The sequence below is a fragment of the Pholis gunnellus genome (assembly GCF_910591455.1).
Source record: "Pholis gunnellus genome assembly, chromosome: 18".
Lineage (NCBI taxonomy): Eukaryota > Metazoa > Chordata > Actinopteri > Perciformes > Pholidae > Pholis > Pholis gunnellus.
In genome coordinates this window covers 19057145-19083366 of record NC_136545.1, presented here as the reverse complement: position 1 = coordinate 19083366, position 26222 = coordinate 19057145, and the positions used below count along the sequence as shown (strand labels likewise).

Genomic DNA, 26222 nt, shown 5'->3' with positions numbered 1-26222 from the left:
CCTTTTAACTTATTAACTGACATTAACTCGCTTTAAACCCGACAACAGCTCCTCGTCTGTGTCACAAGTAAATCACAGCAGAATGTGTGAAGCTTCCTTTACCTCCGAGTCACTATTAATGAAGCCCATCTCCATTTATTTATTCTCTGGACCGCGTGATCACGTTTTAATGCACTTGAGTGTTTTTTAAAGTGCAATCAAACGGTAATTAAAGGCTGGCGGTGGGTGTTGACCATAAATGCTCTTTTGTGCTTTCACTTTGGGAGAAACAGAAGCACGAGTCAATTGTTAAATGCACCTGCAAGATGGCCTCTTTTTAAAAAAAGAGGAAGGTAAACAATGCAATGAAAGCCTCTTAAAAGGATCTTTTTGCTTTGCTCTTCGAGAGACAGCACAGAGCAGATACACACAAGTCTGTAACGTTACATTTAAAGATAATTATTCATTCGTTATTATTGCAATAGTCACAAATACTCTGATCTCAAGATTCATAATATCCTGGTGTCACTCAGAGCTTGAGATGTAGGTTTCCGTGTGCCCAGATGAACCTCGTCTCCTCCGGACTGGAGATTGATAAATGTTGGACACCAAAAAAAAAAAAAAAAACGGAAATCAAGTGAAAAATCAAATCATCAGAGCTGAATGTGTCCGTCCCTCTAATGAGCCGCTGATTGAACATTTCAGTGGGGAAACATGGAGTCATTAGTCTCCATGCACCGAAGAAGCATTTAAAAAGAAACTTCAGTCGAGGAAGAAGAAAAAAAAAATCTAATTACAATACAGGAGAAACAGGAATAGCTGTGAAGCATCAATTTAAGCATAATCACTACAATTACTGTTCCCACGGGTCTGCTGGAGCCACTCAGTGATTGTTTTGGGGGAATAAATTGTATTTGTGTGGATATGACACCTTCTTCCTCAGATGTCATGCATCTTCCCATTATCTCGCAGGTCTCGGTTCTAAGTGAGGAGCGTTCAGCTCGTCGAGGGAACATCGCTGCGTGTTGCCGGAGGATTAACTGCGTTAGCGACTTGTGAAATGATCAGTTGTAGAAATCTGTAATCTATTTATTAGCTCCTCAGCAATCAGTGTTAAGAGAGAAATCGGTTTCAGCGACGGATTAGACGTCTTCTTTTGTGTTTAGGAAGGGCCAGTTCAACCCAACTTAGATTTCTAGAAACACCGTCGTGATTAACCTCAACTAGAAGACTTTGATGTTCAGATTTTAGGTGTTTTATACCAAAGAAATAGTCCCTGAACTCTCGGCATGACACATGAAAACGTGTTTTTGGTTTTATGTCGAATTGGACAAATAGACTATTTAACGAGTACATTTTACTTATGAAGCCCTTAAAATCTGTCCTAGGACCCTCTGCCCTCGGACCCTTTGTCCTCAGACCCTCTGTCCTCAGACCCTCTGTCCTAGGACCCTCTGTCCTAGGACCCTCTGCCCTCGGACCCTCTGCCCTCGGACCCTTTGTCCTCAGACCCTCTGCCCTAGGACCCTCTGTCCTCAGACCCTCAAGTTGCATTAAAAAAATATTTTTTTTGGATAAAAAAAATAAACATTTAACAGAGAAAAAAAAATGGACAAAACTACAAGAAAACGAGAAAAAGAAATTGGTCAAATGTCCTACTTCTAGTCAAAATTCTAGCTGCAGCAGTCTGACCAACCAAACATTATAATAAAATAAAGTCTGGACGTAACAGAGACATGAATTCGTGTCTCTGCATCAGTCAGAAAAGAAAGACTTTGAGCTGCGTTGTATTGGTGAAAAAAGGTGATTTCTTTAATGAGCTGATCGAAAAGTAGTTGAATGAAGTTGACTTTTGAGTATAATAGGATTTAAAATAGAGTTCATCTGTCAATCAACAGATCTTAACTGAAACTGGATACCTGAGACAAACAATTAGTAAAGATTAGAATGGAAGCGAGCAAGAAGGTAATTACAAGACGCTGGCTAAGCTTACAGAAAGAAAAGGGAGAAGAGAAGTAAACTAAATGTGACTAACAACTCTTACTTTATGTACATCATCATCTAGTTACTGTTACTTGATCAAACTGTTCTATATGTGAAGCCCATAGAGAGCTGCAGGAATGAGTCCTAAAACCAGGAAATGAGCATTTTTAACACTTTCGGTTCCCTTGTTTGAAGTCAATGTGTGTTTTTTGAATGTGTATTTGGCAGCCAATGCTGAAGTGTCTGCATTCTCTCTAGTGTCCACCAGGGGGCGACTCCTCTGGTTGTATGGAAGTCTATGAGAAAATGACTCTACTTCTCTCTTGATTTATTACCTCAGTGAACATTGTAAACATGAGTTTATGGTCTCAATCTCTAGTTTCAAGTCTTCTTCAACACAGCATGATGTTCATTTAGTAAATTATGGTCCATTTAGTGTCAAACAGACCATAAAGCAGGGGATGCTTTAGGGGCGGGGCTACACAGTGATTGACAGGTCTCTACCAGAGATGTATACGGCGTCTCTACGTCACTCCTCAGTCCAGATATGGTCACTTCAGTTCAGTGGTTGCAAAGAAACAAGATGGTGACGGCCTAAATGCCGAACTCCAGGCTTCAAAAATCGCTTTGATGTAACCGCTTGTTTTATAGCACACAATCAGGCCTTTGACTGAATAATATGTGAACCTAACATTTTATAGTGAAGAGGAAACTTGTGGGTATCTTGCTGTGTTATTTACATAATAATCTGGTTGGTTAATGTGAGATCATGTGACTAACGTGTCCCCCATGCAGACGGCGTTTCCTTTGCCAGAGTTAGAACGACACTGTGGTTGAAAGCGAAGTAAAATTCCTCCTAATAAACGGAGTAAATCCATAACGTATCAGCGTGGACTGGCAGGTCTGTAGCTCGAGATGCTGATCAGAGACACGCTGGCTAATGAGAAGTTGCTCTCAGTGGTAAGGTCAGACAGGCGTTTCCTCAGCTGGGGATCCTCTGCTTTTACCCCCCCCCCCCAACCCAACGTCCCCTCCATCCACTCTCCTCAAACACAGACCGTGATAAGACCAACTGAACAGGCCCATCATGTCACTGTGCTGCAGCCCAGAGAGGGAAAGAAATCAAGCTGTCACTGGGAGAGGTGAAGGGGAAGAGAGGCAGCACCCTCAGCTCTCTCATTCCCTCCCCAGAGCCTATTATAGCAGGTGCCAACACCGGGAGATGGATCTCTCACACACACACACACACACACACACACACACACACACACACACACACACACACACCTTTGTGCATCTATCGGCATGAGGACACCCTGTGTTGAGTTCGTTTAAACTCTTTTTCTCTGATCGAAACTTTAAAACTTGACAATAAAACCAGACTTACAGTCGGGCTAGAAGCTCTGCGAGGCTGTAGAGCTAGATGCTAATATCATAATGCTAACGTGATGACGTTTAGCTGGTATAATGTTGGCTTAGGTCAGCGTGTTTGGATGCTAACATTTGCTAACAACTAAGGCTGATGGTTAGTTTTTGCAGTGACTTAAAACCTGCATTCTCTCTAGTGTCCACCAGGGGGCGACTCTTCTGGTTGTATAGAAGTCTATGAGAAAATGACTCTACTTCTCTCTTGATTTATTACCTCAGTAAACATCGTAAACATGAGTTTATGGTCTCAATCTCTAGTTTCAAGTCTTCTTCAATATAGCATGATGTTCATTTAGTAGATGATGGTCCATTTAGAGTCACACAGACCATAAAGCAGGGGATGCTTTAGGGGCGGGGCTACACAGTGATTGACAGGTCGACACCAGAGACGTGTCTCTACGTCACTCCTCCACAGTCCTAATAAGGTCACTTCTGTTCACTGGTTGGAAAAAAGTCAAGATGGCGACGAACTCGAAGCTTCAAAATGACCAGAGAGAAAAACTAAAACCCACATAAAATAGCGTTCAGTGTTTTAGGCTGGAGAACAGTTCACCTACATTGGTCCTCTGCATGCACGAATCTATTCAAACCATTTAATGAAAACGTGTCGCAAACTGTCACAAATGTGTATCGCTGCTGGTTTTAATAGTTTTGATATATTTCGAAATATTTTGCTGCAAATATTTTGCTTTTTTTTGGTGTTATTTATCCGTCACACCCCCGATGTGTAAAGGCCTTAAGATGGTAAACATTATACCTGCTAAACATCAGCATCTGTAGACTCTTACTCGTGTCTTTGGCTTACTTTAATGTGCAAAATGTGACATGTGTTTATTTCTGAAGAGTCCAGATGTTTTCTGTATCAAAGCCTTATAATAGTGAAACAGTGTGTGTAGCTGTTTGCTTTCTCTATTTGTGAAGTATCTTGTAAAATGTGTAAATAAGTTTGAAAACCTTCCATGTGGCAGCGGATCTGTATGGTGTGTGTGTGTGTGTGTGTGTGTGTGTGTGTGATGGGAACAGCTGGCTGAGGGAATGAGTACAGAGGGAGAGGTGATGGATGCGAGTGGAGCTCCTGTGACAGATGAGCTAACAGGTGTTCACCACAGCCCTCAGAGAGACGCTATTTATGAGCCGGAAAAGACAGCCAGACGCAAAGCACACTACGCCACCGGCCTCTCAGAGAGGCAACACATCACGTATACGTCTGCACAACTTCAGTCCACCACGAGCAACAAAGCAGAGCTGTCTTTAGGCTCCTTTAGTTTTAGCTTTAAGACCTCATTCATGTTCTATTAACATTGAATAAAGCTCAGGAACAAGCCTACTTACTGCTCTTAACAGCAGCTCTGCAGCAACAAAACACAGATGGTTATGAGCCTCTTTTAAATATTAATGTTAGTTTATAGCAGGGAACAAAGAAAACACAAAGCTTTGTGTTTTTAATGTGTCTGTGTCTTATAATTCACTGAAGAATAAAAGATGATAAACTGTTTGTTTTGACATCCTTTCCCCCATATTCCATGTACTGTAGTACTCCACATTAAAGTCTATTATTCTATCGATTCTAGTTACAGTTTCACCTCCAGTCTGTCTGTGGAAACTCGTAACCTACGGAGGAGGAAACTCTCTGAATAGCCCCGGATCACGAGTCTCTTGTTGCCCGACAGATTCATCTCAATCATGATGTCATGAGCGCACGGGCCAATTAGCAGAGCTCGTCACTAACGACGTCGTGTTCCAGCCACGTTCACGTAAATGACGATAAATCGCAGCATGTTGGAGACGCCGTCGGGTGAAAGATATATAATAGAGACAAATATTCATTTTAATAAATTCACTCTTTATTGTTCAGGCAAAGCGGTACAAATAAAAAGACCTTGTTGATTTAAGTCTGACATATATGTTTTGGTTTTTCTAAATAACATTTTCACGTAGAAGGCACTTTAACAAATGTAGTTTTTTTGGGGGGGGGCAGTGTAAAGGTTGGAATGTGAAACTACATCAGGGTCAGAGGCTCGTTTGGCGTTCATCATGTGATGAGGTCTACATTTAACGGTGAAATCCTCCTTTTTTCTATTTCTTTCTTGGCACTGAAGTCCATCAATGCAAAACCGTCAAACTGCAGAAACGTCGACGAGGGTCAGACGGTCGAGTGAAGCAGCGACGTACTCGCTCACATACGTACAGCTGTTTGTACATTATAATGTTTGGTCAAAACCAGAGAACAGTAAATAGTAACCGCTGAGGTAAATGACCAGTTGGTCTGACACGATTGGATGGAGAGCGACGTATAAAGGAGGTTAAATGTTTTTTAAGGGGGTTCACTACTTTACTTGAAGACTTTCACAAAGTTATTCCGGTGATTCAGGACAATCCTTCCCAAAAACCACGGCCCATAAAAAAAAAAAATAGTTTCCAGTTAATTCTCCGTGAGTGAAGATCAAGCTCTGTATTTCGGATAAAAGTGCTTGAATTGTCCTCGACCACAGAGATAAAATATGTGAAAGTGTGGTTCCCCTTTACCTTTACTAAAGGGAGGAGGGAGGAGGGCTCTCTACACCAGGGCCAGGGCTTGTTTGAGGTCTCGGAGCAACATGGACGCCATGACGCTCTTGTCTGTGTTGATGGTGAGCAGAGCGACGGAGGACTCCTTCAGCTCCAGCGAGACCAGGACCAGGGCTCCACTGCTCACCGTCTGCCCGGCAAACCTGCAGGTGAGGAAGAGAACAGAGGTCAGCTTCACAAAACCCCCAGGAGACAGACTGACACTGAGCATTAAAGGGAGAGTTTTCAACGGAACTACTTTCTACCAAAGAAATAGTCCCGATAAAAACGGTTGACAGCATGCTCTGTGGTTTATCTGCAGGAACAGGTTTTTCTGGACCATTAGTGTGAAACCTGCTATTCCTATATATTTGATGGGTACCAAAACTCCTCCAGCAGAGACCGGTCCACCGTGGACAGATCCGGCTTCACTGGACCCGCTGGAGGGAAGGGAGGCACGGGAGAACCAGGACCAGGACTGAGCGGGCCCTGCTGCAGTAACATGAGAGGTTCTCTAAAGGGACTCTGGCAGCTGCATCTTTTCCTTACAGTGACGTTCCTTTGGTAAAGATGGTCCGGTGTATCCTACGCTAAAGGAGATAGGAAAGGAAGCATTGAAGCACCTTTCCTTAGCATTTAGAAAATTCAAGCAGCTCTTATCATGGCTGCCACTCGGATACCTCCGGGTCCTTTCACTCATCTTATGCGTTCAGAATGTCTGAATTAAATATAAATATGAACAAGTTGAAGTTATCAAACAGGTTTTTATATAAAATAATAAACATATTTCAACAATTGATCTTCACTAGGCAGGATGGTTGTATCTGTACACTGAACTAAGCTCACTTCATTACTTCTATTATATATTTCTACTTCATTCTATTTCTATTCCTGTTGTACAGACCATGAAATGAAATAAAATTATCTTTATCGATGAAACGTTTCCACATAAAACACCTGAACGTGAAGCCAATAGTTGATGGTACATCAGTGAACAGTTAACGTACAACACAAGGCTCTTTAATAAAGAGATAAATGAGTCGCCCGGCCTGCAACACTTAACTCACATTTCTCCCCTCAAACCCGTAAATCCTCTCGTTAGAAGATTCTCCTACACCTCACACCTTGTAATGACTCTAAATGAGTGAGTGAGACAAAGAAGGAAAACGATGTGACAGGAAAAATAGAGAGCGGAGCAACAGACAGTCCATTATTCCAGCTGACTAAAGAGCCGTGAGGGGCGGGACACGCCCCCCCATGTCACTCAAACTGTATTTAGCCTGTTTTTTATGGACTGTGGCCGTCTATGAGTGTGTGGGAAGCCTCTGGACCAGCATAGGGAGGGGACGCCCCCCACCGTTCCCCCGTCCCACCGGCTCCCTCCGGACCATCGGGAGGATTCTTGGTCCCCTGTTTCCTTGGATACTGTCCCTGCAGACCGGGGCCAAATGTGGGCACACATGGTCCCCATTGAGAGCGCTAACAAGAGGCAGACAGGGGCTATGACCCAGCGTGACCCTCTTTGAGGAGCGACGGAGCCGAGCGGAGCCCCCTCTCTGCATCTCCGGGGCCTCACGTGGCCGACTCCCAGCCATCTGCCTCCATTTAGCACTACATCCCCGCAACAAAGACCCCCCCGTGGCAGCCTGCTTAGGCCTGACAAACAGCCCACAAAGAGCCCCACTTAGGCCCCGACTAAAGCCTGTGAAGAGCCCCCCGCAGGACGGCCTGTGGGCAGAGCGGCGCGCTGCGCTGCAGGAGCGGCTAGCACGTCCACCAATTAGCACGCACACGTTAAAGAGGGTGGTGGTGGGAGGGGGGGGGGGCATGCATACACAATGAAACTGGCTCACAAACCCAGTGTGTCTGGGAGCGTCTCTGGGGAGCTGCTAAATTACCATCAACAGAGGAGAGGGAGTTTATCAGAAGGCTCTCAGGGAGGAGAGAGAGAGTCCTCCTCGGGCTTAATTAAAATATTAGCCACTTCAGCAGGAAACACAAGCCATTCAAGAAGAGGATTAATTTATCTCAAAAACATCCAGCCTCTTTGCTTCTTTTAAATAATTCAGGGGTTGCATCTCAATTCAAAATTACTAATTGTGGGAGAATTAAAGACGCGATCCTGTCGTACATTTGCTCCAACCTTTAAAAAAAACCCAACTAAAATAATCCCGTTTATGCGAAAAACGTTTTATTCCCATTCAACACGAACATGAAACAGGAGTGCGTAAACACGAGGAACATCCGGTTCCCTTCGCTCTGCCCCCGCTGTCAGCAGCTTAAGGTGTCTATGCGGTCCCTGTGGCTTTGCTAATGGATTTAGGATATAAATCTATCATTTACTCGGCCAGTTAACACTAGCCCCGAGGCTGCTTTCATTCCGTCTCAGGAGACGCCGCTCTGGGCTGTTGTTCATGTGTTGTAATAAGAGCGAGTGAAAGAAACAACAGCGCGTTCCGATCGGGTTTGATCTCCGAGCGCATTTTGCTTTGAACATTCTCGCGTTTTTCTTGTGGTACGAGCAGATCTACGTCACGATCTAACACAACATGGGGGCATTTCTTTTGGGGGGGGGGGGGGGACTAGAAAGGGGGACAGATTAAGGACAAGCGGGCCTTAAACGGGTCATTGGTATTCTCCTGCACTCTTCACATGCTGGGCTAAACACTGGATTAATTGCAGTGTATGGAAAGAAAAGCAAAGCATAACCCCTGGACTTAGAGCAGGCGGATTGGCATCGATCGGCGGGGCTGCGGCTAAGCATCACTCTCCAATTATCTGTGATTCTCCTCAGTGCAGAGAGCCTCTGTGTGCCATCTGCCTCCCCTCCACCCTGCCACTGCAAGCACAAAGTGGGCTTTCACCTTTACATTCGCCCTCGCATCGGAGACGACGCAGAGGATTCTGCAACCAAGAACGCAGGACTTAACCCCCCCCCCCATGCATCTCAACCGAACAGTCGACCGGCTTTGATTCGTGCATGATGTTGTTTCAGAAATCAGGAGCTCAGAAAGGCTGAGGCCAAATGTGGGGCGGCTGGGGTATCAGTGTTCGATCCTGGTGTTCGACCAGGTGGACAAGTGTCCTTCAACTGAGTGGTCAGTGAGGCCAGAGCAGCAACACATGCGAGCAGACTCAGCCCAGGCAGATGGCCAGAGCTACTAGAAGCAGGGACCCTCCACGCATCTCCAGAGCTCGGCCATACGGACGGACTGCAGCGGCCGCACTCGAAGGGCGGACGGCGAGGACGGACAGACTGCAAGGGCTGATGGGAAATAAGACGGGAGACGAGAACTTAACTCAACGAGGACTCGAGGAGAAAACGTTACCGAGCTCGACGCGTGAATTACGTTTCCGCAAGCTCCCTCTTTGTACCATCTGAAGATGGATCATAAGCCACACCGCCTGCTGAAGCGATCCACAATAAAGAGAGCAGACGTTTAATTAGTCGGGTTATAAATGATAGCCAATTACACTTTAAACAGGAACAAGAATTCAACTTCCCCAGAAAAAGGGGGAAATACAGTGTTTCAAGAAGCATCATGTAATGATATCAGAGTGTAAAGTAAAGAGAAAGCATAGCTTATAAATCAAGGGTTCAGGTTTTTTCTTTTCTTAAATTAGGCTCTAACCAGACGGATTGGCAATGCATGCAAAATTCGATCAAATTTGCTTTCAAACGGACTGAAAAATAGAGCACATTTATTCTATTCCGCCTGTTTAGACATAAACAAGAACAGCGTTTTCTACATTTGCTTTCCTGCTTGATTTATTGCCATCCTCCTTTCCAGCAATCAATTTCTGTGTTTCACCCCCCCCCCCCACACACACACACACACCTCCCCGTCTCCGCTCGGCCTGTTTGGGAAAAGCAGTGCTGCACCCTGCTGATAAACAAGAGGAGTGCAGGGACGCAGAGGTGCAACGGGGAGGCTGTTGCTTTGTCAAACAGAACCGGTGTTCATCTCTAACACTGAGATCTATAACACACAAAGTGCCCGGAGGTCAGTTCAAAGCACAGGCGACGTGTGTCGTGTGAACTGCATCATTCATGTCGAATCCGTCGTTTCTACATTAAAGCCGAACTCTCGCTCCTCCGAGGGCGGACACACTTTGAGGGTTTTTTACCCGGATTAGACGGAGCTTTCTCCGGGGAGATCAGAGGAGAAAAAGAAGGTCACACATCACGTTTAATGCCGAGTGACCTCCACAATAAGCTCTCAGTGGGTGCATCCGATCAGATCGATCACTCTGTGTGTGTGTGTGTGTGTATGTGTGTTATTCAAAGTGTGCACACAAAAACACCAAGACTAAAATTACCGGCGCTAAAACGATTAGTCGACTGGCAGGAATTTAATCAACAATAATTAATAGTTTCAGTCATTTATCAAACAAAAAGACGAAACCTTCTCTGGTCGCAGCTCCTTCAATGTGAGGATTTGTTGCTCTTCTCTCGTTTTGTATGATTGTAAATTTAATATTTTAGACCGTTTGGACGTTTGAAGAAGTCATATTTGACTCTGGGAATCTGCGTCGGGCATTTTGTTTTTGTGTTTTCTTACATTGATCATAAAATAATAAAGAGTAATACAAAATGAATATAATCGTAGGTTGCAGCCCTAAATATTACACCACTCTTGGTTTCTAAGACTCGTTTAGGATGCAAAGTGTAAATGAAGCCTGAAGTACAGTAAGAACCGTTCATGAATGTTATATTTCATTTACATTTAACTTCTTTGGTCTGAAGTTATGAAACAAATAGAAAAGAAAGCAGTTTGCAAACAAAATAACTGGCTGATCGCCCGTCACAACAGCCTCCGGTGTCTTATTTTGTCTGACCAACAATCCAAAACTCACAGATAATCAGTTTACTGTGAGAGAAAATATTCACATTTGAGAAGCTGAAACCAAAAGATGTTTCTGCTTTTTAAATGACTTAAATGATTTATAGATGATCTACTGTAGCAGATTAACTTCCATCGACTAATCAAATCATGGACGCAGCTCTAATCTTAACACAACAATCACACGAGGTCGTTATTTGAACATGTGCGGTCACCGGCTCCAGATCAAGAGCACAAACGGACAGATTTAGAGATCTCTGCGACAGCTTCTCAAAGACGAGGCTGTCAGACCCGCCGGCTACGTCTTCTCCATCATCTCTAATAAATGGACCTCCCAGGGACAGCGATGGAGAGCCGGTCATCACCAGCCGGCAATATGGAAGACGGTGTCTTCATTATTATAAGACCACGGGGGGGGTGGACTGTCTTCCTCTTTAGCCGTCACAGAAGCGGGGGAGAGAGAGAGAGATTGATAGCGCGGCGTCGGTTATTCTGAATGAAGTACGGCTTATTGGACGCAGGCCTCTCCCGCTGGCCGGCATTGATTTCCACTCACTCGTTTCGGGCTCTCTGTGTCCTCGTGCTGCCGTCTCCCCCCTTTTTTATTCTACCTCCCCCGACTTCCTCCCTGTCCCTTACTTATTCCTACACGTTTCCTCTATTCCGAGACAGAGACATGTAATAAGAGCGAGGAAATAAAAAGGAACGGACGGAGGGAGAGACAAAGAGGAAGTGAAAGAGAGACAGATGGGGGGGGGGGGGAGGTGAGAGAGAGAGAGACAGAGCAGGAAACAGAGGGAGAGAGGGAGGTGTAATTATCTATCAGGTGTTCGGGTGTGCGTGACAGAGGAGGAAGCTCATTAGCACACTCTGTGTACACCAATTACACAGCCAGGCTTCTCAGGGCATTCCCCCGACATGTCTGTGTGCGGCTCTCACTCTGTGGTGCTCACTGTAGGACACGATGCTAACGGACACGTGCACGCAGGTACAACTGCTATTATTCATATAGAAACTAGAATTATTACCTCGTGACTCGTGTGCTTCAGCCAACCAGTCAGGTAGCAGTTTACGTCCATGTCTGTCCAATACGTCATCGTTTTATCTTCTTAAGACATTTGTGTGAAATTGTCATAATTAGCATAAGAATTCTTGAGTTACGGCCAAAAAAACGTGTTTTTTTTTTTTAGGTCACGGTGATCAGTTCATCTGCTAAATATGAAGGACGTTTGTCCAGGTGTTCCTAAAATATGTTAACGACAACGAGGTGGATGAACAACGTAAAAACATGTTCAAATAAATTAAGGGTTGGGGGTCTGAGAAAAAAAACGAATAAATATCTGAGATTTTTAATTTCCGAGGAAAAAAATAGAACAAAAAGGCCGCCGGTAAACACTACGGTAACGTATTTATTCATGCTTATAAAACACAACAAAAGAACATAAAATAAAACACGTATATGTTCTTTCAGGACCTTCGTCTCACTCAGAGGACATCGGTCACACAAACGTTAGGATTTATCTGATAACTCGTTGGTAAAATGTATAAAAGCTCTAAAGATGAGAATGAAGTACAATGCATACTGATGTCAGTGTTATAGTTCATAAAAGAACATGAAAGAAAACGTGTATATGTACCTTTTAGGACCTTCGTCTCGCTCAGAAATCACTCTTAACATAAAATTACTTTTACTAATTTGGATTATTGCGATAACATATATTGCGATTTATTACCTTTTTTCCAATAAAAAATTACGCAGTTTGTCTCTTTTCCACACGGTTCGTCTCACTTCAATCATTGTTGTTGCAGATAAACGTGTTCGTCAGTCAAGCAGACGGACCGACCGACACTCCATCTTTGTTTTGACCAACTTCCTGCCAAACCCGCTGACTTTACGCCCACGACAGCACCAGAAAAATAAAACCCTCCAAAAGCACCAACCGGAGCACTAAAAGAGCGATTGTTCCCAAAAGGGTTGAATCTGTGTGTCCCGTCTGTTGAATGTGTGTAAATGAAGAACCGGGACGGCTCACCTGTGGAGGGTGTCTTGGCCGGATGAAACCACTCCAACGTTGGCCACGGACAGGACCTGCGTGTTGACGGCCTGGCTGGAGGTGTTTGCTGTTGCCATCGTGACGGTTGCAGAGGTCTCGTTCATGCCCAGCAGCTTACCTGACAGGACGAGAAACGTTCAGCCAAATCAAACAGGAGCTTAATTCTGTCACTACTGTAGATTCAACGTGTCCAGTTTGAACTAAACACAGAGCGGACATGTTTATACTATCACTATAAAGTGTTATGGATATAAAGAAGAAGAATTTGGGACTGAACAACAAGATAAAGCTGATTGTTTGTGACTAAAATGAGGATAAATCTTGAATAAATGCAAAAAAAACCCCTCTCAATTGAAGGCAAATGGCCAGTTCATGTGCACTTAGTAACCAACAAGGATTTTAGAGGAAGAATGGAGATAAATATGAACAAGTTAGGCAGAAATAAAAGAGGTCTTGAAGGCAAATATAATGAAAAACCTGTAAACTGAAAGAATGAATTGACTTCACTCAATTGGTTTAAAGCAGCAATTTGCTAGCGAGAGAAAAGGTCCGGCGAAGCACGTTGTTCCACTCCGTTTTGTGCGCGGCGTACTCAGCAGAGCTCAAAACACAGCGAATGAAGATTAATTAAGGCAGAAGCAGCATTAAGCGCGCACTTAACAGCCCGCTGATGGCTGAGACACGAGTGTGCTCTCAGCGCTCACTATGGAGCTCTACAGGTGTGTGTTTGTGGAGCGAACACCAGTAAGTGCTTCATAAGAGGCTTTCACGACAATGGTGAGGACGTGTTTATTATTAGAGGCAGGCCACTAGGATTTAATTTCACTTTATAAATATTACTTATGAATACCGGACACAATAGAAAACTCTAATTTAAAGATGTAAAAGCTCTATCTTTGTCACCGAGCTGTTAATAACACTTTAACATTTAAATTGAGTTTAAAGAAAAGCTCTGGTGTATTTAAAACATGTCACATTGTACTTTTCTTTGAGTCCTACATTGACTGCTGCTGTAAATACTCGCTAGAGTTCCTTCATTATTTTAATTCACATCCATCAGTATTGAAAATTGTATTTACAGACAAAATGAAAGCAAAGGAATCGGTTATTTCGTCACTAATTTGACACAAAACTAAATAAGAAATCAATAATATACACTTCTTTACTTTAATAATAACAAAAACTGCGGCAAATCTACCTTTTCCAGTAAAATTTGAAAGTTTAAATATCCATGTACATGTATGGTAAACGTGATTTTATCAGAACAGTTCATGTGCATCAAAGACTTTGAATTAGCAGGACAACAACTGAAGTTTGTATCCAGAGATCTTCACCGTGCTTTCAGCTTATAAGAGTTTATTTATTTAACACACCTTGCTCCTTGCTGAAGTCTTGCTCCGTCAGGGTACTGGGCATTAACAGCTCTCCCACAGCGGGCTGGATGGACACGCTGAACTGGTCCTCCTTGGTGCTGAGGCAGCAAAACAACAGTGAGAGAAAATAAACTTACTTACATCGAACACAAAGCAGGAACCTGGTTACAAGACATCAGACCTCAGGAAAGAGGTTTACGTTTCTTTGTACGAGTTTGCCGCGACAGATTCCTCAAACGCTCCTCTCTTCAGATAAATGAACGACCAGCGTAAACATGACGAATGTGCGTTCATGAGAATTGTATATTAGCATAATTATCGCCCCAATAACACCACATAAGACTCCACGTCCTGCCCCACACGGCCTCCATAAAGGAAAGTCTTTCATTTTTAACAATTTGAAGTGCATATGACTCCTACGAAAGCTATGATATAAATTGTGGAAATTCAAAATACGAGTTTTAAACATGTTGAATTCAGAGCAAGCACTTATTACCGAACCTTTAAACATAAACTAAAGAGATGGCTTTAAGCAAACCGATCACACTGCTCGTACACACTCATTGTTTTTACGTATCTGCTACTTTTGTATCATATCGTGTCACTATTGTGTCGTATTGTGTTGCACTAAAGAGCTCGCTGCAGCATTGAATTGATAATAACCGATTTGTAAAAAGCCAGTAAAAGGAACTGCAGATGAGCATTAGCTCTCTTACATGGAGGTGTAAAGTGGAATGTTGATAAATGTGTACTGTCCCTGGTAAATAGAAATGAATAGAAAAGTTAAATCACTTAATGAGACTTAAGAACAAATCTATTCCTGCATGTTCTGTAATTTAAATTCATCTTAACGTGAGTAAGCGTACGATGACGCGCGACACGGCGAGCGTGTGTTTTGTGCACTTGTGTCTATTCGTGCTTTGTTTGTGTATTAAATGTTTCTCCTCTGATTGCCATTCACACGGTTTGCGAGGCATTTTGGGTCGGATTGATTCCCCGCCCCATCCTGAACAGATTTTCTGATAAGGTTATCGATCAGCTGAGCGGCGGCGCCGATGGCATTCAGCAGCTTGATTTGAGCCGGGGCTGATTACTGGCGTAATAATTGTTATCCCAGTGAACCCGGATCAATCGCGGCTGATGTCTCACCTGGGAGCGCCGGCACAGAGCCGGTAGGAAAAGGAGAATTACCAGAAAACAAATGAGAGAGAGAGAGAGGAGGGAAAGGATGCAAACGAATGGAAGAGAAAGAGGGAGGGGAGATGTGAATCTGGAGAAAAAGAGGTAGTGAACAAGATGTACAGCTGAAGGTCGGAGAAGGAAAAAGAAAAGCTGATATGAGCGGATGTCAGGTCGTCTCACCACAACTGGAAGTTGGCTGCTTGTGTCGAGTCGCTGAAGTCAATACCCATGGAAACCGTCACAGAGGCCTCTGGCTCCAGCCGCTCTGAGGGGAAAAAAAAAACAAAAAAGAGGGAAGGAGGAGAGGAATAGTGAGTGACAAGGGCACAGTGTGCAACGTGAGGAAGGATGGAGCAAAGGGGGAGGAGGGAGGGAGGGAGGGAGGGCAGCAGCAGAGTGGAACAGACAGGCATCCACACCACTTGTGTTTTCTACTTCACAAAGCAAGGCCACCGTGTGTGAGAAATCTATCCTTCAATCTCCCCCCCCCCCTCCCTCCCTCCCTCCCTCCCCACACCTCTAGCCTCGGGAAGGAAAACACACACACACACACACACACACACACACACACACACACACACACACACACACACACACACATATATATGAAGGACTAGCATATTTTCAAAACAACAGGCTTGTCAAAGAGAGCATCAGCATCAAGAAGAGACGAGGTGAAGGAGCAAGACGGAGAGTTAAGTAAAGCCACCAAAAAATGTGCTGAAGAGAAAGTCTGGACAGATGAATGAGAGAGGAGGAGGAGGAGGAGGAGGAGGAGGAGGAGGAGGAGGAGGAGGAGGAGGAGGAGGAGGAGGAGGAGGTTCAGGATGAGAAGAACACAGACAGACAGAAACGTCCTCCATGGAGCAGAGCTATTTCACTGTATAACTCCACAGACGGAGAAGAGACTCCAGAGGAACAGCCCTCAGAAAACAGAGTCATCATAGACTCACTTCCACTCCAGCCTTCACTCAACACACATTTTCTGGACTTTATTCTCATGTTTTTTAACAGTCTAGTCGTCTGTGTTGATATAAATCATAAACTATTATATAAAAGCTATTTTAAATACGTTTGTTTACAACCTGCATGATCATTTGACCGCTCACGTTTCTTGCTCTTTGAATGTCGACGTGTTCCCAGATCTCAAAAATTCATTTGGTGAGCATCGTCTTATTATTACCGATAGGAACGGCAACGCAACAGAATACAACCCACGCTGTAATAAACCGGAATAGTCCTTTAAACCACATTAAACTCACAAAGATACTTATCCTTTTCCACCAAAATTAGCACGTAGATGCAGGTTTTACAAACACGGGAAAACTAAACATAGGCGATAAGACTCCTTTACTTTTTGTGTTTTTCAGCGATGAGCAAAGTAAAGTTATTCTGGAAGCTTTGCGAGCGCATTTAAACGGCTGATTCTTTCCACATCCAACTCTGTGAATTAAGGTTTTATTTTGACAAAACCAGAGTTGGTGATTGTTTGAACCGTGGATAGAGAAAGATGGTTTTGACGAGTTATATTTTGTTTCTGTCGAGTTTGAATGAAGCGTGTTTCGATGATCAGCGACTTGACTGTTGCCCGACTATAAAATATTCAAGAGAGGTTTTCCAGTAAGTAGTTTCTAATTATATATATAGATACCATTTAAATTACGGGTTTTAAGTAAAGCAATGTGCAATATTTCTGACTAAACACAAGCCGTGTTATTTATCATCCCTCGACAAACAAACACACAACAGCGTTATACGAACGCTTTGTCTGTCATCCTCTGCAACTTATCAAAACCAACTCCAGCCAGCAGCTCACAGTGGCCGGGCTTCGATCGATCCAAATTACCCAGTGTTTGGCTGCTCGAGTTCCTTCAATGCCCGATCAATCGCCTGCAATCGACAGCTTTAACGTGCTCCACCGCACACCGGCATGAGAAAAAGGGAAAATCTTGAGGGAGCACTGTTCTCAGTCTTATATTATACGTGTGAGTGCAGCAATCACGCAACGCCGTGACAAGAAATATGGAGATGGCGCATGTTTGTTCGGCCTGATCGATACTAATGAACAGGGATTAGCCCAAGTAATATTGGCTGTTTTCAGGTTTGGGGGGGGGGGGGGGGGGCTATTTGCTGAGCTGATAGCAAACAGGCTTTAAAATGATCATTTAATATCTGCCTGAGAAAACAATCATGGAGCTGTAGAAATGCCAGAAAGCCATCATGAATGGAGGAGAGACGACACATGTTTATAATAAATGTGGTTGTTTACATTATAGGAGGAGGAAAAAACAACTGCGGCATCCTAAATCTGCAAGTTTTATAATAATAATGCGTTTTAAAACAAGCAGTATTGGTTTTTCCCCGGGTGTTTGATGAGTACAGGTGTGGAGCTCGTACTCACCGATGGTGTTGAAGCAGTGGATGTTGAGGCTCGCTGGGCTTCGGTCTCCTATGTGGATCTCCTCCAGGCTGTGGTCGGAGCTGTTGGTCAGTGTGACCTGCACAGCCACCATACTGGGCTGGTACAAACAGGGCTGCCTGGGGAAGTGGTACTTGGCTGACAAACCTTTTCCAGTCATATGGTGAAGCAGCTCGTAGGTTTTCACGGGGCCAAACGACGGAGTGGTGACCTGAAGGGAAGCATGAAAGACGGGAATAAACCTCAGCAAACATCGATTCTATCATCCTCTTCCCACCAAAATTGGTGATTTGAGGAGAGCAGATTAATTGTGTGTTTTGTACGTTAACAGATTATAATAATTGCCCAAATCCCTGTTGATTTTATTTACAATATATTCACCTCCAAGTTAAAGACAAAAGTCCGGTGTTAGTGGGTATTTTGTCCAGTGGGAATGAGGCTCTAGGGTGATTTTGTGCTCCATGAAACCTCTTGATTATCAGAGAAATAACCTGCAGTATTGCCTCGATTGATCTACAAACAACTAAGCACTGCTGGAAACAACAGCCTGAGTGCAGAAGCAGAAAAAAAAGGAAGATGAAGAAAAAAACAAAAACATGCAGAACATTGCTCAGAAGCCTCAGGCTCTCCACATCAACACAATATCCAGGGACGCCTCGCACATTACAGTGCAAATGCATTCACACAAAAGCACAGATTAATACAAGAATCTCCGGTCTTTTCCATCACATGCAATTCTCCGTGTCCAATCAGCGGGAAGAATGCAGCACTTCTGAGTGAAGTGGGACCGAGGGTTGACTGGTAACTCCCCACCAACCCTCCCTTCATTAAGGCTGCGGGCTAAAGACGAGCCCATTTAAGAAATGTTCTCAATCAGCCCAGTTAGAGGGAGACGGGCTGGATGCTCGGTCAGACCGGGCTGAATAAAAACAACCTCTAATGAATAGAAACACAAGTGCCTGCATGGGCCAAACCTGCCGCTCGCAGGGGCTTTTACCTTTTCAGAGGCAGGAAATCACATTACCTTTGAGAGTTACGGAAAAGAAAAGGAGGCGGATGCGTCGGTGGTGGCGTTTTCTTTCTCCCGAAAAAATTAACATCTCGTTACTCAGAGGAACATTGTTCACACTTTCAGGTTTTTACTCTCGACGGCGGCGACTGTCAGCTCTCGTCAGAAAGACGAGGTCGGGCCCACACAACGCACGCAACATACTGACCCGTCAAACATGACAACATCCGCATTAACGGGAATTAACTTCACACCTCAGACACTCAAAATATTAAAAAAGCATCGCAAAAAGTAGGGACTACGTTTAAGGTGGTTTCTTGAAGTCAAAAGAGGTCCGTCTGCCTTGAGTGACGGCACTAATTAGTTTAACACATCGAAGCCTTTTCACACCCTCTAAAACACTGAGCACCTCAAAGGATTCATACGCTGACACAGAGGCAACAATAGCACAAATGAGGATGAGTTCAGAAACTGAAACATTGCTATTTAACGCCTCAAAGCGAAAAATCTGACTTCTCAAAGAAGTTGCAAGAGTGACAAAGAGAGCAAAACAGTGAGGAACAGCAAATAGACTTAAACGATTAAGCACAGGGTGTGAACTAATTCAGCTAATTGAATATGACTAATAATATGATATGAAGAAACACGGTGGAAACACGCAGGCGCTGAGTGGTGTCAGGGCACATTGTGTTGTTGAAGCCGGACACGCTGGCAGCGTGTTTCCGACTCGGGTCAGAAATGTACGAGGCATCCGACGTCGAAGTGTCACGATGTGTGTGAGGATGAAGAATCGGTTTGACGCACGACAAGAAGCCGCGGAGACGAGTTTCAATGTGTTCGCTTCACAAGGCGAGAAGTAAAAACACTCACAGTGTAGTGGAGCAGCAAGACATGAGAGAAACAGCAGGTTTGGGGTATATTTACTCAGGAATAAGACATAAAACATGAAGCTATTTTGAGGTCAATTGATCAAAAACTGCAAAAATGTAGAAAGTTGGCTTCGAAAGCCTCTTCCTCAATCCTGTTTACTTATTCTTTGACTCAATATTTACAGGAAAAGTTGCTTATTTCAGACAATATGTTTCAGGTAAAGTTCTTGTACGACTGTTCATGTTGAAGGATAAGTATACCCGTTTATAAAGAAGTAAAGAGGAACGCTTGAACGACAGCAGAGATCATTACATCGCTGTATTCCATCTAAAGTCTTCTAGAAATCTCAATGAGTCGGTTTCCACCACGGATTTGATTTACCTGTTGAATTCTGAAACTTTGCGGGGCTCTAACTCAAAAGTCAGGACTACTGCAGATAAAATAAGTAAGACACGGCTCCACAATAAAGTTGGTGTTATGTCGGGGTAGAAGTCTGGATGAACCTGCTGCATGTGCACGCTGATTTACAGGAACCAGGTCACTAAAGTGCACGTAAACCCGCTCTCCGATTACCCATGAAGCACCACAAACTGCGGCCTCCATTAATGGCTGCATTAGTGTTAGCTAGGTGCACATAATCAACTGGCAACTGAGCTTATTTGTGACTTGTTTTCCCAGGTTGTAAGTCTTTTGGCGCCAGTATAAAACATCTCTGAAACGATCCTCTGCAGAAGTGACAGAACAAACAGTCCGATCACCGTCCCCTTGACGGTGCAGCAGCGGCGTCTCCTGAGCCCAGACCGGCCCCGAGCGCCTGTAAAAGGAGGTCAAACAAACATTTGTTGGCGGGCCGTAACGCCGCCGCGCCGCCTCCCGTCACGCCGCCGCCGGCCTGCATATTTATCGGGCCACTTTTTGAGCGTGTCAGAGCAGTCGCCGTCGATAAAGCTGGCTATAATGTTTGCGACGGAGATTTACCTCCCTGACAGACACATCCTGCTTCAAGGTCCCGTCTCGTCGTCCTCGGAGGACGGGACGGAGGCTTCAAACGGCTTATTATCACCAATTTGACACAGTGGACGGTTAACAAGCCCCCCCCTTCACTCGTCCATCCGTTGTTGTCCTGTTACACGAACACCTCAAGTGTAAATAAGAGAAGAAGAGGGATGTAACCTTGACTTCTCTGTCAGGCTCCCTTTCTTTTCTTTTGGCTCCCCCGTTCTCCCGCCCTGGACAGGAAGGAGGGAGGTGAGGGGAGACAATGAGGGGAGGGAAGTTGATTGAGAGGCTCTATTATGCATCAACTTAAAGGAAGCTCCCGTGATGGATGACACAGACACCAGTCACCTTCAGAGCCCCGGACGCCACGCTCCCAGCATCCTCTCTGGCAAATGACCTGAAAATCCCGCTGACATATTCAAAAAATAAAAACGGGGGGCTAACCGGGAGCCGGGTAGCCTTGTGCCGTGTGCATAAGAGGGCCAATTTAAAAAGAAAGTGGCGTGGGGAGCACAGAGATGTATGGGCACATATTGAAAATCCATTTCTGTTTTTCAGCCACCGTCTGCCGCCAACACCGCGGACAGGATTTCATTACGCTCTACAAGAGTTGTGAGGATTAAGGTAAGGGACATGTGTTTGACTTTAGGGCCTAATTGTTCCCCTCAGTCAGGAGATGACAATTAATTGAGGGGCGTCACAAAGACCTTGACCGCAAATTGGATTAAGTAAATGTTACTACAGCCATCGAAAACTACTTCAATGTAACAAGAAGTCTCTCCGGCGCATATAGACAGAGGTTACTTCATTTATGCCAATTTGTCAGTAAATTAGGTGTTTTAAAATGATTAATTTTTTTGAAATTTTCCATTAAAGAAGATTAGGAATAATAGAGGATTGTTATTCAGAAACAGTATTGTCCTTCATTCAGCTTTGCAAGTATTGTTGGCAAACTGTTTCTTTGTATTAGCAGGATATTTAATGGAAGTAAGGATTGATTTCAGTATCGATTCATCTGCTGATTAACATCGTTTAATCAATTAAATGTTAGAAAAACTGAAACAATGCACAAATTAACTTCACATGGTCCAAAACCCAAAGATATGACAATGTTTAAAATATATATATATAAATAAATATGCATCTTTCTAAGACTTTTTTTGTATATTAATCACAAAAGACTATTGTCTAACTGGCTTATCTTTCTATCATAGATCACCACTAAAGTAGAGTATTTCACTTCACTTGTGAATGATTAAAGTATATTATAAACACAGTAACACCGGCCACAGAACACGGAATAAACCAGTGTACTTTTCTGCTACTTCATACTTCTATTCTACTACATTTCAAAAGTATAAAATACGTTTAGCCCGTTCCATTATTGAATCATGAAAGTCTTATTTTCTAAAAGTTAGTTTTTAAAAAATCTGTCGTTTATTTTAAGTTAACTGGATTCATAAATTCATTTAATCTAGAATTAATTTCTCTTGACTCTGAAGATGAAATCCATAATGTTATTTTAATTAAAAATGTAAAAGCAGGATCTTCTAAGTACTTTTAATGGAGTACTTTTTGTACTATCGTATTATTTCTTTCACTTCCTCACAGGAAGTCACCAGCTGCATAAAACCAACGTGTTCATGTCTTAACCATAAATAAGATGCAACATCCATATGTGGCATCACATTTATGTTTAGGACCCTGATTCACTTGCTTACAGCGATTAAACGGACGTCTGAGCTGTTGCAGCAGACGATGAAAACAAACGGATGATAAGTAGGATTTTTAGGGGCCGCCGTCTCGACCTCCGTCACCTCGGAAAACAACAAACACTAGGAGACAGAAGAAAGATTAAACGCCTACACACACAAACAAACACACACTCACACAGACAAACACATAGTTACTAAAACGAGGTAATGTAAAGAAATGCTGCATTAAAACAAAGTATCCAGCCGCAGCCCCGTTTCTGTGTGGGCATTTATTGCTGTTTAAGAGGCAATCTCCTCCGTTTGAGTGGCAGCGGGAGGTTTCGGAGGGCAGGCCGGCTGCTATATTCGTGGCGCTCGGGGGTCCTTCTGCTGATTCATAATTAGACGTGAACCCGCGGAGCGCCCACTACGGGGGAGGTCAGAGGGGTGAGGAGGGAGGCGGGGGAGGCGGAGGGGGCGAGCCGGCGCCCGCCTGATGGACACCAAATGAACAAATTATGATGGCCCCCTCTGGGCGTGATGGGGTCAAACGCCGCGCGCCCCGCCGCTGACAGTTCAATTTCCCCCCAAAGCCGCCCCATTCGCCGAGCGCTAATTATGAATGAAAAGTTATCAGCCTCGGCCGCCCCCGCCGCACACACGGACAGCGGTCGGAAGAGGTTTCGGGGCGCGTTAAGGGAGGGGGGATTTAAGAGGCATTTGTGAGAGATCCTAATGTCAAAATGTTATTAGAGAGAGCGGTAGCATGCAGAAACTGGGGAGGAGGAGGAGGAGGAGACAGAGGAGGAGGTGGGTCAGAGACAGTGACCAGGGTTAATCTAAATGCCTTTGATAACCATGCAGTAATTCTCTAAAAGGGCCCGAGCGCTCAGCTGAGACAGACTCGCTGCCTCTGTGGGCAGATTGCTGAGAAATAGAAATGACACAGGGGCCAGTGTGTGTGTGTGTGTGTGTGTGTGTGTGTGTGTGTGTGTGTGTGTGTGTGTGTGTGTGTGTGTGTGTGTGTGTGTGTGTGTGTGTGTGAGAGGGGCGGGTGTGAATAAAGGTGAGGTTATTTACCCTCGTCTATGAATCCCGATGCCCATCATGTATTTATGCATAGAATTGACTCTAAATCAGATGTTGATGTGCGAAAAGTTCCCTGTTTTCTAATCTGCATTTCTATTCTCCATTACACCACGGCCTTCACCTGAGGAGGGGGGGGGGGGAGAGAATAACAAGACTCGCGCTGCATAAACGCTGGTCTGAGAGCAGCTGTCAATCATACTGACAGACAGGCGGGCACGCTCAGAATACAGAGTAACTCAACACAAAGCTAGAGCCGGGACAGAGAGGAGGGAGACGGTGAGAACACGTCCGTCTACATGCAGGAAAACTCATCGTTCACCATAAAAAGTTAACACTGACGCACTTTTAAAGCATCTTTAACATAAAGTCTTGAAGTTTCTATCACACACACAGCAGTGTTTACCTTTGATTAGACTGTAAAGGAATCTGAATAAGCAGCACAGTCTGAAACTGTTGAGCTTTAGAGGCGCTTACAGGCTAAGCTAATTGGCTGTAGCTCCATATTTCTGAGAGAGCCGTATTGATCTTCTCATCTAACTCTTTGATAAGAGAGCAAACAAGCAAATTTCCCCAAAATGTCAAACCTTTGCTCTCTAATGTAACTCTACAGAGACGTAAACAGACGGATGTGAAGAACTTCAGATGCATCACTCCCTTTAGAATTGAGATTCAGTTCAGAACAAGAAAAAGGTTCAGGAGTCTGGTAATAACCGAGGCTGGAGCGGTACAAACTTAACTTAATATATAAAATACTATAAAAGCCATTAAAAGGGACGGGTGTTGTAAATTAGCATCCGCTATGAACACTGTGATACCGGCATCAGATAGCTGTTTTTAGTTGGTCTATGTACAACAAAATAAAACAAATAAACCACCAATAAATAAATGTATTTAAGAGGAAAACACAATGTGGTCAAGTTCAGAACTGAGTATTGTAGAATACCATCTTTTAGGTGAATAATGGACAAGTCAGTTGGCTAAAAATTCATGTTTATCAATTAATTATTTACTTAATTGATTGCATATGTGATATGTTTTGGTTTTTACTCCTTGCAAAAACAAAACCTTGCGCTCTGGTTAATTAATAAAAATAAAAAAAGGATCCACAGATTAATTATCAAGTAAGTGAATCGCTACATGCAGCCTCCTTTTATAATTATGCGTAATCTATTAACAGCAAACCAATTTCCAGTACATTTTCAAATTAAAAGCACATGTCAAACATGTAAAAACAGACACTAATGTTCTGATTTAAAACCTCCAAACAGCAGAGACACTAAACAGACACAGCAGCAGCAGAAACAACGCTCTGGACATTTCTTCCTCCCGAGGGGGAAGAAGAAAAAAGAAGACAAGATAGAAAACATACAGACGCGTAGAGTCGCTCACATACTGAGGAGAGAAAGGAGCCGTCACACTAGGAAAGGTCAACCATCAGATATACACAACACCGAGACACAAGGGACACAACATCTGACAGAGAGAGATGGAAGGTGACAGAGAGGAGGAGGGAGATAAGAGAGAGAGAGAGAGAGGGGGGGGAGAAACAGAGAGGCTGGACTTATAGATGAGACACAGAAATAGAGTTCAAGGGTGTGGGAGAGCAAAAAGACAGCGAGGGGTGAGAAAGACAGACTATAAGAGATACAGGAAACAGGAAGAGCAGTTGTGCCGTCCTCACGGGCTATAAATATAAGAAGGCAGAAAAGGTCAATAGTCGGCGTCTGGGAGCATAAAAATGTTCCACAAGGGAGAGAAGCTCATTCCAGCATCTCATACGACGCTCCGCTGTTTCTGTCAGTGTCAGACAGAAGAGGAACAATCGACTCTCAACACACGGGGATGGAGGAAATGTGTCTCTCACACACACACACGCACACACACTAACCTGCACGGTGGAGGAGATGTTGGAGAGAGAAAGGCCCTCGAGGTCGGACAGCAGGGACGAAGAGACGACCGAAGACTTCGGTGCGTTCGTGGGTGCAGGAGAAACTGAAAAGCAGAAGCTCGTTAAAGGCACTACGCGTTGCTGTCTGGCACAGTGTCTGTTTTTAATACAGCCACTAGGGGGAGACAAAGACAAGAATCTCTACATTCGACACTATTTGTCAACTAACATATCAACTTATCACAAACGTCCACACTGCAATTAGGTTCAGTTAGGTAGTTTTACAGGTGTGTTATATTTGTATAACTATAAAAACATGGCGACCATGGTGCCAGATCGTAAGCACGCATCCAAGAGAAAGCTACGAAAATGGCGAACAGAGCGCCGCAAAAAACAAACGAATGTACTGTCGCTATTATTGCTGCCTTCACACAAAAAATCTATATATAATATATATATAATCTATATATAAAATATTTGTGTTTGTGAGCAGGGCTAAGAGGCTAAAGTCATTTTTTCTGTTGAAGGGTCAGATCAGGTCCACAGGTAGCTTATCCACCACTGCCTTATAAAGTTAATGTTTAACTAAACGGGTGTAAAAATGATCTATTTACACATTCATTTGGATCCGGCCACCGGAGAAATTTAAAGCCCAATATTCACTCTCGTATAAACTCTCTTCAGCTCCAGAGAAAAATATCTTGGTCCTTTAATGGTCGACGCTCGATTTTCTTCTCTGGGAGTTTGCTGACTTTCTCTGTCTATTTGTTGTTTGGCAGGTAGAACACATTCCATTCATCCGAGCTTTGTTTGGAGCCCGTTGTGGTTGAAAACAGGGTCTTTTGCGAGCTGAATTTGTGGGCC

The 26222-nt window shown here is 43.9% G+C and overlaps 1 protein-coding gene across 1 annotated transcript in view; it reads right to left on the bottom strand.

Annotated features, from left to right (window-relative positions):
- Positions 1 to 5243: 5243 nt before the first annotated feature.
- The window catches only part of ap3b1a (adaptor related protein complex 3 subunit beta 1a), a 51055-nt gene continuing 30076 nt past the window's right edge, over positions 5244 to 26222 (bottom strand). Inside the window, exons 22-27 of the mRNA XM_079178436.1 lie at positions 25359 to 25462; positions 17792 to 18020; positions 15571 to 15655; positions 14209 to 14306; positions 12815 to 12953; positions 5244 to 6101 (exon numbers count right to left, since the gene is read on the bottom strand). Of these exons, the coding sequence (XP_079034562.1) occupies positions 5948 to 6101; positions 12815 to 12953; positions 14209 to 14306; positions 15571 to 15655; positions 17792 to 18020; positions 25359 to 25462 (809 nt within the window). The 3' untranslated portion in view covers positions 5244 to 5947. The remainder of the gene's footprint in view (positions 6102 to 12814; positions 12954 to 14208; positions 14307 to 15570; positions 15656 to 17791; positions 18021 to 25358; positions 25463 to 26222) is intronic.